This window comes from Chenopodium album, chromosome 11, assembly GCF_948465745.1.
Source record: "Chenopodium album chromosome 11, dcCheAlbu1.1, whole genome shotgun sequence".
Taxonomy (NCBI): Eukaryota; Viridiplantae; Streptophyta; class Magnoliopsida; order Caryophyllales; family Amaranthaceae; genus Chenopodium; species Chenopodium album.
The window spans coordinates 51,694,326-51,710,078 of record NC_137844.1 but is presented as its reverse complement, the minus strand read 5'-3'; the positions used below and the strand labels follow the sequence as shown (position 1 = coordinate 51,710,078).

Genomic DNA, 15,753 nt, shown 5'->3' with positions numbered 1-15,753 from the left:
GAGATTTGGGAAATTATAAATATTGTGGTATCTTTTACATATTGTTATTATAAAGTTTTGATTTATTGAGATTTTGAAAATATTTGAGATTTGGGAAATTATAAATATTGTGGACTTTGTGGTATATTTTTTTTTACATACTGTTATAAGGTTTTGATTAAGTGAGATTTTGAAATATTTGAGATATGGGAAATTATAAATATTGTGGTGTATTTTACATACTGTTATAAGGTTTTGATTTAGTGAGATTTTGATATATTTGAGATTTAAATTACAAATATTACAAAGTATTTTACATACTGTTAATAAGGTTTTGATTTAGTGAATACCCAGAATATCTAAAGATTCAGTAATCAGTATTCAGTATAAAGTTAGGATTGTTTCCTAATAATCAAGATTAGCTACCGTATACCATCTGGTTTGGTAGTTATCCAAATTGTTACAGAGTATTTTTTTTTTTTGGGTACTCTGTATTTCTGTAACCCTTGATTAAAGGCCTCTCATCTTGTCATCTATGTACGCGTACGCAGTCTTAAAGCACAACGCGTACTTAGTTACGTCCGTATTCGAACTTGCACCGTATGGGCAGGGACTAAAAAAACAGAACAAAACAAAACAAAACAAAACTAACACAAATTTCCAATCTATTCTGTTAGGGACTAGGGTAGACAACACTTCAGAAAGGAAACCCACAGGCACTTCATAGTTAATTTACTCGTATGGTTGTTTTTTTTTCCTTGATTGAGAAACAGAAGTACAGTTTATTATTGTACAAAATGCTTGCTGTAAAGGCAAATCACTAAAAAAACTACACAAAAACTTAAAAATCAAAAGTTAAAGCAAGATCTAGGACATGCCTTAAATAATCTGACCTCAAATCTACAGCATACTGTCAGTCCTAGCAGGCAGACGACGGAAGAAGTTGATGGGCACTGAAGGCAAGCGATAGCGAAACCTAGGGTGTCTCAGGGCATAAAACCCAGCTAAAGCAGCAATCACTTGGAATGGAGTAACATACAGCACAATAGCAGCTAGAAGACAGAACGTCACAAAGATGGCTGTAGCACGTGGATCCCGCCAGCTTAAGAGAGCCTGGAACCGCTCACCTTGAGTTGCAACATCACCAACCACGGTTTGAATCCTTCCAGCCACACTCCTCAGCCGATCATACCTCATTCTCACAAGCTCCGGACTCTTGCTAGTTGGGAAAGTGTCAAACTCCTCATCAAGTTCATCAGGAAGGGAAGTATCAGCCTGTGAGATCTTAATATTCATATGTGGAGGGTACCTAGGACGGTACCTATAGTTCCAAATCCCAATCAAAAACATGTAGAGGAAGACGGTAGGCAAGATCAACTCGGGAAAGCAAACGAGCATAAGAAAGAGAATGTGCACGAGGACTGTGGTTATAGGATTTCTCCACATGCATACATCACCAAACCATTTTCCAACAGCAAATAGTCCTGAGAAGACTGACATGAGGCGGAAGAAATTTGCCTTGCTTCTCCGCATGCTCCAGAGATGGGCATCCACATCAGACATGTACTCCACCACCTCCTTTCGGAGTGGAGGTTCTGCTCGGCCAAGCCTCATAGCAACTATATTCATGGCTTGAAAACGTAGCATGTCCTGCTGCATTACTGTGAAGGGTCTGACATAGTGCATTTTTGGTAAGAGGGGACGTGAATACTGATACATCATGTTCGCAAATGAAGTGCAGGAATACCTAAGAGCCAAATGCAGCTCCCCCATCTTTTTAACTCCGTTTGGTTGAAGAACAAGCAAGGGATATGAATGTGTATAGATACGACCAGTTTCAAGGGTAGAGATACGTATCCGTACCTTCCCTATCTTGACGTCCTTGTGCACTCCACTTGATTCCTTCCCTCCAATTTGACAGTTGTCAAACACACCCACTGTTATAACGGTTGCTGGGTCAAAAACTTCCCAAGTATACTGTTCATTGTATTTTGGAGAGAGGCTGTCAACAAGTGTTCTTGTTCTGATCCACTTATGACCATACTTTGCTACACAATACGTATCTGATGTACCTCTCCCATCCCTTGTTTTCATCGGGTGGAGTCCTTCAGCACTTAATATGCCCAATTCTAAGACACCTATTGTAGGCTTCCAAAGCTGTTTTGCTGTGGGGCGAAGATCACTGCTGTAATGAGTGGACTCATCAAGAACATGATAACCTCCATCTAAACACACACGAATATGAAGCCGGCTCGCAAACTTCTCTTTCTTCAGTTGGTCAATATCCACAGCAACCGGCTTCTCAAGATGAAACCACCGAGAAGGAATGAGCCGGTCATCTGCACGCCTATCGACTTGAGTCAAGGGGATGATAACTCTCCCAATGATCTCATCTTTACCAGGAGCCACACGATCCTCAACAGTGAGAACCAGATGGTCATCAAAGGGCTCTGCTGCGACAAACAGTAGATCCTCATTCCAAAGGGAGTTCAGTGTACGAGCCTGAACAGGTTTAGTCTTCATAATCTGGTGACCAATCTGTGCCTTGCAGAAAACTTCAGGAAATCGGTTTTTTTCAGTAGGTATCAAATCCTGTGCTTCAATAACATTAACACGTACATACCACAGCCTTGGGGCATGATAAACCTTTGAACGCAGAAGTGCTGAAGCAGCAGAAGACTGAATATCAATACCAGCTGTATCTGAATGCCATGCTTCTGAATATGCTTCATCAGCTTGAGTACCAAGCCAGACAGCAAGCATTAGTTCACCTTTTACCTTTTCACCCTTCTTATCCTCAAGACGGTACCATTGAGGAGCTAATGGACTATCTGGGGGAACCCTGCTTGGCACCTCATGCAAATCAAACCTTACAATGCCAACGAAATCATCTTTAATTAAATCCTTGTCCTTGACCTTTACTTCAAGAACTGAGGCCTGCAAACGATCCTTTGAAAAGGCAAACACCACATTCCATTCCGGATGGTCATTCTTATCTAGGTGCTTGGTCACACCTTTATAGTTTCCTATTCTCACCTCCACAAAAGGGTCTATACTACCAGTAAGATCCATATTAGGAAGATCATGGGCTTTAACGACTCTGACATAAAGGAACTGCATCCGTTCCACAAGATCATATGTGCTTGAAGTTTTATCTGCATGAACAATACGTCCCCCAATTACTCGTCCCCCTCCAAGGTATGGGCTGGTCTCTTTGAGAGCAAAGTCAACTGGTTGTGCGGCAGAAGCAGAGTGCATCCTGACAATCTTGGGCGGTGGTGCTTGAGCTTTCATTTTCATTTCTTCAACTTCTTGATAAGTTGCCTCACGAGAAGCGTTCACAGGACCACCATGATTATGTTGGTGGTCTTGATGAGGATGCGGATGAGAATGAGAATGGGAATGGGAATGATCATGAGAATGAGAATGGCTGGTGTTAGGTAAATGACGGAAGGTGTGTCTGACTTCAGATTTTGGAGCCTGAGCATGGTTTACACTTACATTAGTTTCAGCAGCAGGAGTGGATGACTTAATGGTTGGATCATTTGTGATAAAAACTTTGAGACCAAGCTCTCCTTTGATGCGAGAAAAGATGCCACGCTTTTCCAGAGGGTAATGCAAGACAACTGCATCAGAGTGGGGAACAAATGAAGTCCCACTAAGGGAGACTTTACCAAGAAACGACCTCGAGTTTGTGGCTCTGTTATGATTGTATACATAAACATCAAGAGCAAGATGAGGGAGGACAGATGGATCAGTTATATTGAAATAGAAGGTCTCGTCCCAAACTGGGCTGAGATCCTTTTCCTTGATAGTGGTTCGGAATTTCTGTCCGTCAAAATGAAGCTCAGCAAATGCGCTCGATGATCCTTGGCCATCTTTTGGCATAAGATCATGTGCACTAACCACATGTACTCCCAGTTTCAAATTGTTCATGGTCAGATTGGCAAATGGGCAATGCTGCTAGCTGGGTGTGGATGACAAATTGGCTTGCAAATTTGCAATACCTAAAAATAAAAAGATAACAATTAATATTTGGAGAAATTGCAATATAAATGCATAACAGAATAACAAATGGATTATTCAACTTTGAATTACTGATTTGTAGTCTGGTCAATTGCCATTTAGATTGAGAAATAATAAGAAATAACCTCTTTGCAATTCTAGGGTTAAGGACTTAAGGCCAAAAGGCCTTGAAATAGTGTAGTCTAATCCATTCATCCCACCATGGAGAGGAGCTTGGTTAGAAGCGTTGGAGTAACGGTATGGTAGGGTAGTTATATACTTATATAAACAAATTAGGAAATAATATCAGTGAGGGGAAAATAACACATCAAGTCGATGATTAAAAGAAAATATAAGCATTCTTCTTCAAGTGATATAGAGATGTTATGTTCCTATGTACTCCCCAAAAATTATCTTGTACAGTCTAATTATTAGCAAATATGTAGTCGTAATCTAATGTATTGATGATCAGGATAATGCAGGGAGGACACTGTTCGCTAACACTATGAGAGTGGTGTCACAGTTTAACAAAAATCAAGAAGAAAATTTTCAGATCTTGTAAAACCATTTCAGAAACTCATCATGGTCATAACAGCATGCAAAATGAACCACATGAACAACAGGGCTCATGTTACTTGGAGTCATGTCCAGAGGGTTGGACCGAGTTACTTTGAAGAGCTTGGTTGTTTGTCATTTGAAGTTTTTTAAAATTAAGTCACATCCAAGAGTTCAAGAGCTGGATGCAGATAGTCCTGCAGGTCTAATAGAGAAGAGTGGAGACTTTTCTCCAGCAGATCTTGGGGGGGGGGGGGGGGGGGGACTATCAAACTTGCAAGAAATAAAAGTTCTTGAGCCAGTGTAAACAGGATCCCTTGATAGAGTGTTCATACTTTCTAGTCAAGCTGGAAAAAACTTTTACTGAACATTAACACAGTTTCACAAAATGCCATGGATCAGAAAAAGAAACAAATTCAGCACAACAAAAGAAGGTCCATTGCAAATATTACATGCATAAAAACAAATTAAATCATGTGGTATGGTCGCTGTCACGCTATCCTAACGAACTAACAACTAAATCCAAAATTTCATCCACCTAAAGCGGATTCAGAAAACAGTAGATGAAATAAGAGTTGCTGAACTTCAAAAAAAGTTAGAAATAACCTGATGGTAAGTAAATTGATCAAGACTTTGTTTATTCCTTTCAGCTTGTTTTTTTCACTTCAGATTCTAAGAAACTGTTTAGGTAAGCCAAAAGTTGATATTGAATCCTTTGTTTTAACAAAAGCTCATAATGCCAATAATATTAGCTCTAAAGTATACAATCTAAGATTATTGTATTTCTTTTTTTGGACAGATTGAAAATGAAAGTTAACATTTTTGGAATGATGGGAACTTACAAAAGTGAGATTTAGGAAGTAGGCAACAAGTCAACACTTTCTCAAGCATGTGCATGGTCTAAATTCTAGGAGATCTCAAAGTACAAGTAACTTTAATATATTATAGATTATACACATACATGTAGAAGGTACTCTTATAAATTTAATAATTTAAGGTCTAAGGGTCTTAATCTTCATTTAAAATGATAAATTAATTAAAAATACACTTGATTTAAGTAAAAAGAGTCCTACACTCCAAATCTTAATTAATAGAAATAAATGAATAATAAGCTTAAGGGTCCTAATCTTCATTAATAAAAACTAACATAAAAAAGGGTGGTCCAAATTTTGAAATAAAAGGTTGGTTTAGGGATCCTAATCTTCACTTAAAAAGAAAAGGCGCGCCGGGGGGGGGGGGGGGGGGAGATGAATACAAAGTTTAAGGTCCTAATCTTCAATATTAGTATAAATTTTAAAAAAAGTTAAGGATCCTAATCTTCATTAAAAAAAAATAAAAAAAAGGGTGTTTAAGTGTCTTAATCTTCATATAAAGGATCCCAATATTCGTTTAAAATAAGAAAGGTGTTTAAGTGTCTTAATCTTCATATAAATAAAGGTTTAAGGATTCTAATCTTCATTTAAAAAAAAAAAAAGAAAGAAAGGTGTTTAAGTGTCTTAATCTTCATATAAATAAAGGTTTAAGGATCCTAATCTTCATTTAAAAAAAAAAAAAAAAAAAAAAAAAAACAGAAAGGTGTTTAAGTGTCTTAATCTTCATATAAATAAAGGTTTAAGGATCCTACTCTTCATTTAAAAAAAAAAAAAAAAAAAAAGAAAAGAAAGGTGTTTAAGTGTCCTTATCTTCATATAAATAATGGTTTAAGGTTCCTAATCTTCATTTTAAAAAGGGGTTGAGTGTTCTAATCTTCAAATAAATAAAGGTTTAATTAAGTGTCCTAAAAGCACGCTAATTACACATCATCTGTTTAGCAAATTCAACAAAATTAAATAAATACATTGACTACTTTCTATGGAATCTCAAAAACCACACATTTGCGAAAAAGGGTAGAAAAGTCATTATCCAAAACTACTTATGTATATTGTATATCCGAACAATAATTTGGGATCCATTTTAGCATCTCGATCAAATCCTTTTACCTTTTTGTCCTGATAAAAAGGGTGCCAGAAAATCCAAATTAAATAATAAAAAATGTAAACAAATCCTAATTTTCTCTTCAAATCCCAGTAATTCTAGACTTTAATTTTCTCTTCAAATCCCAGTAATTCTAGACTTTGATGTTTAATCTTAAAACCCCAGTAATATTTGAATTTTCCCATCAATTAAACCCCAGTAATATTTGAATTTTCCCATCAATTAAACCCCAATAACATTGAAATTCCTTATCAAATCACAGTGTTTTGTACAAATAATAAACAAAATACTACAAACAAATAGGAAGAAGTTTAATCAAACATACAATTATAAAATCAAAATGAGAATGTATAATGTTAGACAACCAAAACAAAGATTAAAACACAGTTATAAGAAAGTACCTGAGTAATTTGGGAGAATTACTTCTAATCTGCCATGTTTGCCGAGTAGATGATGAGTTTAAGGGGGGAGAAAGAGAGAGTTATAAAGCTGAGAAAAAATGGAGTAAATAAGTGCGTTTACTGGTACAACTGTACAAGTATTTTAGAATTGGTAGAATTGGAATTGGAATTGGAATTTGCAAGTACGAGTAAATGGAAAAAAGGGGTGGAATTAAGACATTTAATACGTGTGCGACTCATGTAATGTTAAAAGACTTAAAACCATATCCTACGCCATGTCATGTGAGGGATTCAGGAGTGGAGTGAGAATGGGAGGACTGTCACTCAGTTACGATATTATCCTTTGTCCCATTAAAATTATCTCGTAAATTGTGTATGATAATAGATGAACTAATTTTGCTCATTAGTGATCATTTTGCTTTCGTAACGTATGTCCAATGATAAAGGATTATATCTTACCAGAGTTACGAATTACTTCCTCTGTTAAATATTAATTGCAATAAAGGAATAATTTATATCTCGCAAATAATACCTTTTTATTGTAATTAATACTTAACGGAGGAAGTACTTTTTTTTATACAAGAAAACCATAGTTACAAACATACAAGTATATAACCATACGTTATAGAATCAATCATCAAATACAAGTAATTTAAGGTATGTCCAACTCAAAAAATATATATAGACTAAAATCAAATTAAGTACATGTAAAACAACTTTACAACTTCAACTTATTGATAAATCAGCAATTGAAGAGTGCTCCATATACAACAATTGAATTTTTGTAGAAAAATATTTTTATTTGATTCAAATATTATGTGTATGTAATAATGATATGGAGTAGCATAAATAATACGAAAATCAAGGAGACTTTTTTTTTTTCCTTCACGAATACTTTTTAAATACTTTTCATTTCTTAAGAGAAAATTGCCTAATTTCACATAATAAATTAGTGTAAAATGATCTTATTCAAGACTAGTAGTTAATAAAGATGTACTCTTTTTTTTTTGGGAAACAAAGTGTAAGTACTCCGTATTAAAGAAGCGTATTTTTAGTGCTATATATCAGATTAATACTACGAAGTATTTGATATTAATTAGGGGTGAGCAAAAATTCAGGGTACCCTGATGTGGAACCGGAACCTGTTCGGAACCGCAGGTTCCAAACCCAGAACCTGTTGAACAGGTTCCGGTTCCGGGTAATAAAATTGGGAACCTGTTGCAACAGGTTCCGGTTTCGGGTAATAAAATTTTGGACCTAGAATCTGTAGGGTACCCTGTTAGTACATGTTCCCTATAGGATACATGAAACCGAAACCTATATGGTATTGAATATTCTAGACAATTAGTGTTGGTTTGTTATATTTGAAGCAGTTTACTAAAGTTGTAAGCTTTTATTGTGAACATCCATTTTTAAAAATATAGAATTGTCACAATTATCAAGTAACTATTAAGCTTACTTTGAAAAACAGGGTACCCTGTTTAGAAACCGGAACCTGCAGGTTCCGGTTCCGGTTCCCAATTCTTAGGAACCTGTTGCAACAGGTTCCGGTTCCGATTCCTACTTTTAGGAACCTGTTGCAACAGGTTCCGGTTCCGGTTCCGGGTACCGATATTTTTACTGGGTATCCTGCTACGCTCACCCCTAATATTAATGGTTATTAAATTAATGTTTACATAAACAATTCTACAAATGAAAAGTTACAAGTAAAAAAAAAAAAAACAAACATAAACAAAAAAAAATAAAAACGAAGTACTATATATATCTAGCTTTATTTTCTGTTTAACACTTTTAAATACATATTCATCTCAAAGTATTTCAAATATATAATATTAATAAACAAGGTGGTTTAGATTAATTATTGCTAATTGCGATGCATTTGGTAAGTGGGAGATTGGGAGCACCGACTATAACAAGTGCTCTGCACCGATCCCAACCAGATACCATTTGTTCTAATAAATTGAGAGCCATGAGAGGTCTTTTTCATACGACGTAGTCCATATTCTTTACTCACTAGTAACTCCAGAGTCCATGTCTCATACATCTTCCTCCGTCCTATTGAAATTGTCATATTTAATTAAGAAATTATATACTTTCTCCGTTATATATTATTTGCAATAAATCTTGTTGGACGTTTTCCAACACAAAATTTGATAATAATTGATTAACAATGTGAAGGGTGTGTAATTAAGGATAGGAGAGAGAAGGAGGGATAATTAATTATTCAGGGGCCACCACTACCAATTGCCATCCTCTCCCAGACACCACCAATACCACCAGTACGCCACCAACACCGCCAGAACACCGCGAGTACACCGCCAACACCAGTCAACCACTAGTCACCCATACCGTAACCACTCTCTCACCACCATAACCAACCATCCCGTAACCACTCTTTCACCACCAACACCGTACCACCAGAACACCAACCCCATCACCAGAAACCACCAAAACCCACCTTGCTGCCACCATAAACCCCGAAACTCGGCAACCTGCAACCAGCCAAGATCTACCAGACCCACAACCACCCAAAACCGAACAGGCGCAACCACCAAACCCAAAACCTGCAACCTCATAAACACCCTCGGTCCTCCCCTCTCCCACCCATTCAACCACCAACCACCCACCGTCTCCCCACTCACCAAAATCCACAACCACTTGCTTACCCTCTCCTTTGCCCGGAATCTACAACCACCCACCTCCCTCCTTTCTCCCCGAAATCACCACCAACCACCCTAATTATGAAGAAAAAAAGCTTAAATTTGGAAAGTATTACCTTCAATTGCTAATTTGGGATCTAGAGTTTTCATGGTTACATTTGACCATAAAAATCTCAACTTTAAGCTTTAATGGAGGAGAAAGTGACGGCGACGATTTTAATGGAGGAGGAAGTGGCAGCGACCCGATCCTATGGTGGTGATGGTATGGTGGTTGTGAGAGAAGAGAGAAGATTGATGGTGAGGGTGGCTTGAAAGAGAGGAAAGAGAATATAAGGTGGTGGTGGAGTGGTGGTTGTAGAGAAAACAGAAAAGAGAGTGGAGGTGAGGGTGAGGGTGAGGAGAGAGAAAATATGGTGGTGTGGGTGGTGGATCTGATTGTGAGGGAGGAGAGAGAATGTGTGTTAGTGTTATTATTGAGGGTTAATTAAGTTAAGTTAATAATATGTAGTTAATGTGTTAATTGGATAGAAGTAAGGGTCTTTTAGTAAATTTACTCAAAAAATTAACTATATAAGGAAACTTTTTTTTTGTTGCACATAACTTGTAACATCCCAAAATGACAATTGTTGCACATAATGCGTAACGGAAGAAGTTGAAAGTTTATTGTTCAAATAAAACGATCTTTATCGTGGGATGAAAGAAGTACATCATGTATTGGTTCATCCTATTTATTTCTAAGGATGGTATCCCACGTTGTCTATTTATTGGTTTCTTGTTGACCCCATTGAATTGGCCCATTGCTACTTATTAGTATTACAAGTACCACCAATATTTATTGGTTCCTATACGAGGGCATAATAGATTCCCTGGACAAAAAGTTATAAGACATTCCATTTTGATCAATAATCTCATTCACATAAATGATGGTCATGATAATTCTAAGAGACATAATCAAGGAAAATGAGGGAGAGTAGAAAAGGACGACATGTGTAAAAAATAACAAAAGATATAGTTAGATCTGATTATTGGGCGGATTAGATCAGATATGTGTAAGTCATTAACAAATCGTCTTGTAGAGGGCCAAATGATGGTCATGTCAATGCGGATTGCAAGAAGCTAGATTATTGAAGGGCTAGTAAATAAGCTAGGAAAAACACAAGAGGATAATGAGAAAAGTTATTGCGATCTAAATTCTAAACCAAAGGACTACATATAATATCTAATAAAAACCCTTTACATCAAACCCAACCCTACATGGATATATCCATTGGTATATTTGTCCAATAACCACTACTAAATAGAGTGTTCGTAATATTTATCCGTTTATGTATTTGGTAAGCGAAATTTAAGCAAGAAGAATTTTGTCAAAATAATAGGAAAAAAAGTGTAACTAATAGATAAAGATTAAGTGTAACTAATCCAGATTGACAATCAAGCAGTAGTACAAATTTTGAACAACCTGGATGCGTATAGTGGAGAGTGCTATCATGACATCTTGCATTGCCGAAGCCAAATTGCTAAGGATGACTGGGAAGTAGAAGTGAAGCACATATATAGAGAAGCAAAATCAAGCGGCGGATTGGCTAGCAAATATAAGAGTTAATCGGAACAACAAATTAGAGTTGATTCAAGTATCTCCCCTAACTTTAGGATGTATTTTACATAATGATGTTGTTAGAGTGGCTGTGCCATATTTTGTTCCCCCTTAATTTTAGTTTTGTTTTCTTTGGGGCCTAGCCTCTCGTATGCACCAAAAAAAACAAAAATTTGCCACGGTAACAAGGAAGATATAGATAAGGTGTTTTATAACGTCACCTTTTCACTTTTAAAGAACTTGCCTTTTACAATTCATGGCATAAATAAAAAGCTAAAAAAATACAATGTATGAACTTGCCTTTTACAATTCTGGCATAAATAAAAAGCTAAAAAAATACAATGTATTATGTAAAGACTTCTAAGATTCATACTAACTAGTTATGTAACGTGTCATATATGACGAAAATTTAACTCAAAAGCCCAAATAAGGTCTAAGATCATTTAACATCGTATTGTGTCATGTCATGCTTGTGTAGATATAAACTACTTCTTCTGTTTTTTTGTACTTGATCAGTAATTCCTTTATCATGCTTGTCAATGCAAAACTTTAGTGGTCGATAACTTTAATTCTCCATAAGTAAAAATTATAAAAGTTATATATTACTATAGTACTTATTGTGTCGAATTCAAAAAGATTCCACATGAATATATTTTTCCTTACATATCATTCATAAAAGACGGTCAAAGAAGAAGTGGCGAATAATATAAAGTCAAAGCAGGTTAAGTAAAAAAGAACGGAGGAATTAGTAAATTAACATGTTTTGTTGTGCCAGATCTTGTTATCTCATCCCAATTAGTATTATGTGCACAACGTCTATACTTTTGAACATTTAGTACAAAAAATTGAACATTTTACAAAAAAATGAACATTTAGTAAAAAAAAATATAAACACGTCACAAAAACTGAACATAAACATACAATTTTTATGTTTATATTTTATAAAGAAATGTTCAGTTTGTATACAGTAGATGTTCAATTTATATTACAAAACTATTGAATTATTACGAATCAGACAAACTTCTTTCAAAATTTGTCTGGCTCGCAATAATTCAAAATTTGCGATTGTTCAGATTTTTTTACTAAATGTTCAAAATTTGTTATTGTTCATATTTTTTACTAAATGTTCAAAAGTATATGCGTGGTGCATTGCGATTGTTCAGATTTTTTTTACTAAATGTTCAAAATTTGCAATGTTCTGATTTTTTTACTAAATGTTCAAAATTCGCGATTGTTCAGATTTTTTTTACTAAATGTTCAAAAGTACAGGTGTAATGCATTGCGATTGTTCAAATTTTTTAACTAAATGGTTAAAATTTGCGATGTTCAGATATTTTTACTACATGTTCAAAATTTGCTATTATTCAGATTTTTTTACTAAATGTTCAAAAGTATAAACGTGGTGCACCTATTTCTAGGTGCACCATGGTGTATCTTAAAACTAGATTAGATCTCGTGCAATGCACGGGTTTAACAAAAATTTACAATCTTTGAAAAGTTATACAATAATTTACACAAAAGAGAGAGTTATACTTTCTTTTAATATAAACAAAATTACTTAGTTTATACCGGTTCTTAATTTAACAAAGACACTAAGGTTGGTACTTGGTAATCTTGGTACCATGCAATACTCTATTAATTACAGCCTTTAATTAGCTACAATAATTTACAAAAAATAAATAAATTAGAGAGAATCATAACATTTATAATACGTGTAAAATAACATGATTTTTTTTTTTCTTTTTTTTTTTTTTACCAAAGTTATACCTCAGAACAAAGACATCTAGGTTACTCATACAACACTCTCCCCCCTTACCAATTTAATTAGTTGACAAATTTTGATCGACACATGATTTGGGCAATAATAATGAATTATCTTATACTCAAGGTATAAAAGATACGAAATTAATAAGGGAAATTCTCAATGGTAGCCTCATGTTTTTGCTTTTTCTCAATGGTAGCCAACTTTTTATTGGATTCTCAATAGTAGCCTCCAACTATTTAAAAGTTGCAATCATAACCTTAATCATGTTTTTCCATTAAATTTTTGTTAAAACTAACTTTATTATAAACCAAGGTTAACATTTAAAAAAAATATATAATAATAATAAAAAAAAAAACAACTCCTCCTCACACCACGGTCTCCCCCTCCACTACCGTATGCCGGTGACTGGCCAAACCTAGCCCGCTAGCGCATGGCCAACCCTCACCGAAAATTCTGTCCCAACACCACAACAACCACCACCCCGAGACCCCACCCATCCCTTCCACCCCCTTCCCCAAAACCTGAACTGTCCCTCCCATTTCCCCAAAAATTGATCAAAAACTTGGGAGAGAGCCTTAAATTCAAGAAATTGAACAACATTTTTCTCTTCCTCATCCAAATTTGAATTCACAATCCTTTTTCAATTTCGAAATAATTGAGGGCGCAACTTGTTGTGGGTGAAGAGGGAAGGGGGTTGAGCCGTCGAGGCTCTTGATTGGGGAAATGATGGGTGGCAGGCTGGCAGCCATGAAGGGAAGGAGTGAGCGAGAAACGGGTTCGTTGATCTCGAAGTTGCCGGAGATTTTGTGGCGGGCTAGCGGCGGTGTATAGCTAACCTTAGAAATGGGGTTGCAGATCTCGAAGTTGAAGGATGGAAATGGGTCTGTTGGTGAGTTTCCTATGGTAGAAAGGGGTTTGGATGAAGAGAATTGTCTGGGTGTGGCATGTGGCTGCCATGGCCATCTCCTCAAAGGAGATACAGTGAAAAGGAGAGGGAAAGTGTGGCTGGGATGGTGGGTATTTGGGGGATCAGATCGTGACAACCATGAAGGAAAGGAGAGAGAAAAAAATTAAACATGGTTAAATGTTTTTTTTATTTTTTATTTTAAGAAACATGGTTAAATGTTTTAACTCTAGTTACATTTAACAGTTATTTACCCTTTTTTAGTTAATAAGGTTACGGTTGCAACTTTTAAAAAGTTGAGTGCTACCATTGAGAATCGAAAAAAAAGTTGGCTACCATTGAGAAAAAACAAAAACATGAGGCTACCATTGAGAATTTCCCAATTAATAATATGGAATATATATGTTAACTAAAGTTTTAAAAAAATATCTTTATTGGTATAGTAGAAGATTGTTTAAGAAGATTTGAAAAAAAAAATAATAATAAAATAAAATTTGGAGGGAATATATAGCATCAGAAAATGACACGTGTCATTCCTACTATCTGTTTTAATATTATGTTATTGATTTGCGATCTCATCCCTAGTTGTCCTTCTTCGAAAATAACGTGGCCCACAACTAGAGAAGTACAATAATGTGCGTGTTGTACTTTTTCGTGTTGGGCCAAGTTGTGGCACTGGCCAACCCGACCCACTTCCATAAATACCTTTGCACTGCAGGCCCAACCAATGTCATTTAACTTTTGCATTGCATAGCATATTAGCATCGCATAGCATTATTGACTAGTGATTTAAGCATCATAATCAGGCAATCAGCCAACTTTGATTTCTAACTTTTCAAACAATGAGAGTTATGAATCTTGTTCTCTATTAGGCTAAGCCCACTAACCCACTCTATAGTTACCAAAGGGGTCCAATATTGCCTAGCCAATGAAACTCTAATCTCGGCCATTCGGCTTTGTAGAAGTAGAACTAATAGCAGGATTGATGAAGTGTCAATTACGAATATATAAGATCGATTGAAGATTTTATGTTTTGAGTATCACCTTTTAATATTATTATTAACATATTTTATAAATTATATCTCTATTTACTTTTATTCCTTACACTATCGTTATAGATCAGTTTTTACCTTTAGTTCACACAGGTTATTGGATAAGATTGATCTATCTCAAGGCTATCAATCTAACTCATCAATGTTTATATGTGACGCCTCCTCTCCACCATTCTTACCACAATACTTTCTCTATTTTTTAATACTTACAACACTTTTTAAAAATGAAAATGTCGTAATAATTGCAACACACTGTAAATAGAAGTTATTTTGGAGAAAAGTTGTACTATTTGTCTTATTTAAAGCACATGATCCACTAAATTACACTCCTAACAACCACTCACCCTATTTTTAAAGTGTATTATATCATGTGAACTCTACATTTCTTAATTACCGTGAAAAAGTGTGTGTTGCAACTATTAAAAAACGGAAGAAGTATATATCATCCACATACTTTGATCCCTAGCTAGTCTCCCTAAGAAAGTGGAAAGCAATGACACTAATCAAAAGGGTTTCGGTATATGTACCTCATCCGTGTTTAGATAAATGAAACGTTTTCACTCTCACGGAGTTTTAGAAAAGTTAGTTGAATTTGTTAAAATAATAGGTAGTGGGGTATAAGTTTATGAGAAAGAAGAGAGTATGTGGTTTTGTGGGGACCATTAGTTAGTAGAATCAGAATGTTATTAAAAGTAGAAAGAATATTATTAAAAATAGAGAGAAATTACTAAAAAAAAATATTTCATTTATTTAAACATGGTCGAAGAAGAAAAATATTTCATCTATTTAAATACGGAGGGAGTAACTGTTAGGAATAATAAAGTTAGGAGATATTTTAGATTTTAGGGCAAGTCATGCATATGG

The 15,753-nt window shown here is 35.3% G+C and overlaps 1 protein-coding gene across 1 annotated transcript; it reads right to left on the bottom strand.

The window, feature by feature from the left end:
• Nucleotides 1-675: 675 nt before the first annotated feature.
• LOC145567716 (multiple C2 domain and transmembrane region protein 7-like) lies at nt 676-7,149 on the bottom strand. Its single transcript, XM_081627077.1, has 2 exons — nt 6,915-7,149; nt 676-3,986 (listed from the first exon to the last, which is right to left on the bottom strand). The coding sequence occupies exon 2, from the start codon at nt 3,913-3,915 to the stop codon at nt 880-882; it is 3,036 nt and encodes a 1,011-aa protein (XP_081483203.1). The 5' UTR covers nt 3,916-3,986; nt 6,915-7,149; the 3' UTR covers nt 676-879.
• Nucleotides 7,150-15,753: the final 8,604 nt, after the last annotated feature.